The 4,017-nt window shown below is 32.6% G+C and overlaps 1 protein-coding gene across 1 annotated transcript; it reads left to right on the top strand.

The window, feature by feature from the left end:
• The first annotated feature begins 241 nt into the window (after positions 1-241).
• On the top strand, positions 242-2,075 carry LOC138870731 (uncharacterized). Its single transcript, XM_070148567.1, has 3 exons — positions 242-278; positions 872-1,434; positions 1,566-2,075. Exons 1-3 carry the CDS (start codon positions 242-244, stop codon positions 2,073-2,075), a joined length of 1,110 nt encoding a protein of 369 aa, XP_070004668.1.
• The last annotated feature ends 1,942 nt before the right edge of the window (positions 2,076-4,017 follow it).

Genomic DNA, 4,017 nt, shown 5'->3' with positions numbered 1-4,017 from the left:
GCTAGCAAAAGCCTCAAGAGCTTTACTGACCTGCGCAACAATTAGTTTCTGCAAAGTTTCATCGATAGCTTCAAAATTTTCAAATTGAGCGTTTCCATTTGTATGAGATCCATCAGGAGAGCCTTCACGAGACCGCCGAGGAGAGCCTCGTGGAGAAGGGACCGGGGTTTGATTACCCTGTGGATTTCCCTGAAGTTGTTGGTTTTCTTGGTTTCCTTGAATGCTGTCATTGTTGTTCGACATGGTTGATGCAACAAGGAAAGTTAAGCTAAAAAAGGGTAGATTATCAGATTTTCGGCAACGGAACCAATTTGTTTAACCAAAAAATGAGATTTCGGTCAAAGCTTTAATTTTAGAAGAACTCGGGTTTCTGATAATCAAAAGTATATATGAAAGAGCGTAATTTTACTAGCAATGATATAATCAGAAGAAAGCAAGTAAACCAATATATTCAGATTATTTTTTCGTGTTCCTTACAATTGACCCACTCTCCTCCTTTTATTGTTATTTTGGGGATATGTGTTTTGTCTTTGTCATAATAAGGCTATTATGGACAATTAAAAACATTAAAGGCTACGTTACATAATCATTGCATTTAATACAGATTCTCTAATGTTTTTAGTATTTAAGGCTCAATAAATACTGTATCTATACTCCCATGTAATGTTAGATTCATTCCCCTTAATTCTTGGACTTAAATAAGCACGAGCGCTGTGTCTTTTACATAACTGCTCGTGCCTCTTCATTTGCCTCTGCTCGCATCTGTTGCAACTCGTACCTCTTTGCTAGTTGTATCTCTTTGACCAGTCTATGTGTCATGACACGTTATCTTTATACCACTTTAACATAAACTCAATTTTTCCCAATACAGTCTTCCTCCTTCTTACCCTCATTTCTTTATTGCAAATTCATGCTAGAGAAAGTCAATTCTTTAACAAAATCTCCAGCAACTACAATGCTGAAAAAAAGACACAAGTGGTTTCCAACAAAGAACAAGAACCAAACTTCTTGTCTGAAAATGAAAATAATGGGTATGGCGTATATGGTCATGAGTTTGGTCAACTTCCTCCATTCACAACCACTACTAATAATATAGAAAAATCCTACAAAAAAATCAACCCCACCACCACCCCAACTAATAATATTCCCAATAGCAAATACCTTTTCCAGAATTACAGCCCTGTGGCCTATGTCACTGTCCTAAAGAACGAAGAGAACTACAATAATAACGATGAGGAGTACAAAAATACTGGCAATAGTAACAACAAAAACAATAACAATTGGGAGTACTGCAATGGTGGCAATATTAACAAGAACGAAGAGTACTATAATGGTGGTACTACTACTACTAACAACAATAATGAGAAGTACTATAATGGTGGTAGTATTAATAGCAATAACAACAACAACAACAATAGAGAGTACTACAATGTGGTAATACTAACAACAAGAACAACAACAACAGAGAGTACTATTATGGTGGTAGCACTAACAATAAAAATAATAACAACATGAAGTACTACAATGGTGGCAATACTAACAACAAGGACAACAACTAAAAACAGTACTATAATGGTGGCAATACTAATAACAACAAGGAGTACTACAATGATGGTATTACTAACAATAATAATAACTATAATAACAACAACAATGAGGAGTACTACAATGGTGGCAGTACTAACCACTACAATAACAACAACAAGGAGTACTATAATGGTTACAACAACAAAAATAACAATGATGAGTACTACAATAATAATAACAACAACAACAAGAACGAGGAGGAGTACTATAGTGGTGGCAATACTAACAACATCATCAATAAAAACAACAATAATAAGGAATACTACAATGGTGGCAGTACTAATAACAATGACAAGGAGTATTATAATGGTGGCAACAGTAACAACAAATACTACAATGGTGGTAGTATTAACTACAACAACAACAACAACGAGGGGTACTACAATGGTGGCAGTACTAATAATAACAACAATAACAAGGAGTACTATAATGGTGGCAGTACTAACAACAACAACAACAACGAGTACTACAGTGAGAAACTGCCTTGAACTTTTGTGAATAGTTAAAATAAAAGTTAAAGTGAATAAAATCATGATATATAAGTTTTAATAATCATTGGTGTTGTCTTTCCCCTTTCTCATGTGTTAAGTTATTTATTAGGAAATATATTATGACTAATTAAATAAAGATGTAATTATATGACAAATTAAACTAAATAAAGATGTATTATGGGTGTAGCTCTTGCTTTTCATATTTAATTTCAATCAAATGCCACCGTAATATAGCTATTAGTCTATGGTTTTGTACTTTTATTTTCCAATCTGAACAATCAAGTTGTAACTATATATCTCAAGCTATATATGCTACGGCTTATGATCAATAATCTCAAGGTGTTTTAGCATTAATGGAAAATAATATATACCCATAAAATTGGCCGACGATGCATATATTGGACTGAACACCACGACAATAAAGAAATAAAATTCCTAAGGTGTTCAGCATAATAGGGAACGTAAGAAGACACTTACCAAATCATTTGCAGTGCTAATTTTCTGTCTGCTTTAAGTTCTTTTAACTACTTTAATTTATGCATTTTAATTTTATTTTTTATGTCCTCTTTCACTTAAATAAAGTATTCTGTCACTTTTAAAAGCCACTAGTTTTAGAGTACACACGTTGCACACTACTTAAACCATGAAATACAAACTTAATAAAAGTCATGTTATAAGTATTAGTTAAATAGTGTGTCTGAACTATTAAAGAAAATTAAAGGAAAAAAAATTCGAGTTCTTGAAAAAGATGAATTCTAAAAAATTAGTGTTATTTCTTTGATGTAATAGTTGAATGCAAAGTAATTGAAGATATCTTGGAATGATTTTTCTTGCCAAGTTTTCATATTCTGATATGAAAATTTTCCCAGTTTTTTGTGTGTGTGGAATTAATTTATAGACAAAGTACATTTCGAGCTAATGAATATAATTAATTTTTCTAATAGGATTGAACTCTCAATTGAGTTAAGAATAGAAATAACATACCTTAATAATCTGATACAAGGCATTTGAATTTTAGCAATATCTGTATCTAAAAAATAATACTACAATATTCTTAATGATTAACAACAATTCTCAAAATTCATTCTGCTAATAGAAGGGTCAAGGCGTACAGGCACAAATTAGAGATATCTTTCTGCGATAATTTTATTTTCTTGGCAGATTTATCTGCCTTCTCCTTAAACTGCATCTTTTCTTTCTCAACCGCCTTTAAATTCTTTCACTGAAGATCCTGCAGTATTCCGCAATACAATCAACTTCCCAAGGTAATGGTGCATACGATAAATTAAGAATCCAATAAACAAAGAAAGTCCCATGAGAGTGGCCTCTAGCAATTTGGTTCTCCACAATACTAACAAAATTAGTTTATATAGTAATGTAGTCTGTTATATACTTGCAAATTTTTTCGAAAATCCAAGATATCTAATTGAAATCCTACACTTCTTCTATTTTTCGTTAGATGTGTTCGACAAATATTCAAGACACAACATGATGACAATAATTGTCAATTGATTGATCATAAACCACAGGGTGAAATTCACACCATTGTTGTTGCTCCCAATTACCCCGCAACTATACTTGGTCAACAAATAATATAATAATGAGTAGAATGTCGAACCCAGAGAGTTTTATGTTAACTAACTACTAATTTCACTCAAATTAGTATTCATTCGAGTCAATCAAAGTTGAATTGTGTGATTATAACTAAGTAGAGTATAACGATTCGACCGGTCATTTTGTGTATTTGCGCCCTATTTCCCTTGCTGATGCTTCAAACATATGTAATTTTGGTTTTATGACTTACAGGGTTGATTGGTTTCTTTCCGGGAAGGTTTTGGCTTGATTTGGACCTTTTGATTCTTGGCTTAGAAGCATAAGTTGGTTATGTTGACCAAACTTTGACTTTTGTAAAAACGACCACGGAACGGTTTTTTATTGG

The sequence above is a fragment of the Nicotiana sylvestris genome, chromosome 1 (genome assembly GCF_000393655.2).
Source record: "Nicotiana sylvestris chromosome 1, ASM39365v2, whole genome shotgun sequence".
NCBI lineage: Eukaryota > Viridiplantae > Streptophyta > Magnoliopsida > Solanales > Solanaceae > Nicotiana > Nicotiana sylvestris.
Note: the sequence above shows the minus strand (reverse complement) of the source record. Positions and strands in the feature narration are given on the sequence as shown.

Excerpts from the sequence above, each read along its gene's own strand:
- LOC138870731 (XM_070148567.1), top strand. The coding sequence starts at position 242 with ATGGTTGATGCAACAAGGAAAGTTAAGCTAAAAAAGG. Across the intron at positions 279-871 it reads GAAAGTTAAGCTAAAAAAGG|TCTTCCTCCTTCTTACCCTC; the intron begins GTAGATTATCAG and ends TTCCCAATACAG. Across the intron at positions 1,435-1,565 it reads ATAGAGAGTACTACAATGTG|TACTATAATGGTGGCAATAC; the intron begins GTAATACTAACA and ends AACTAAAAACAG.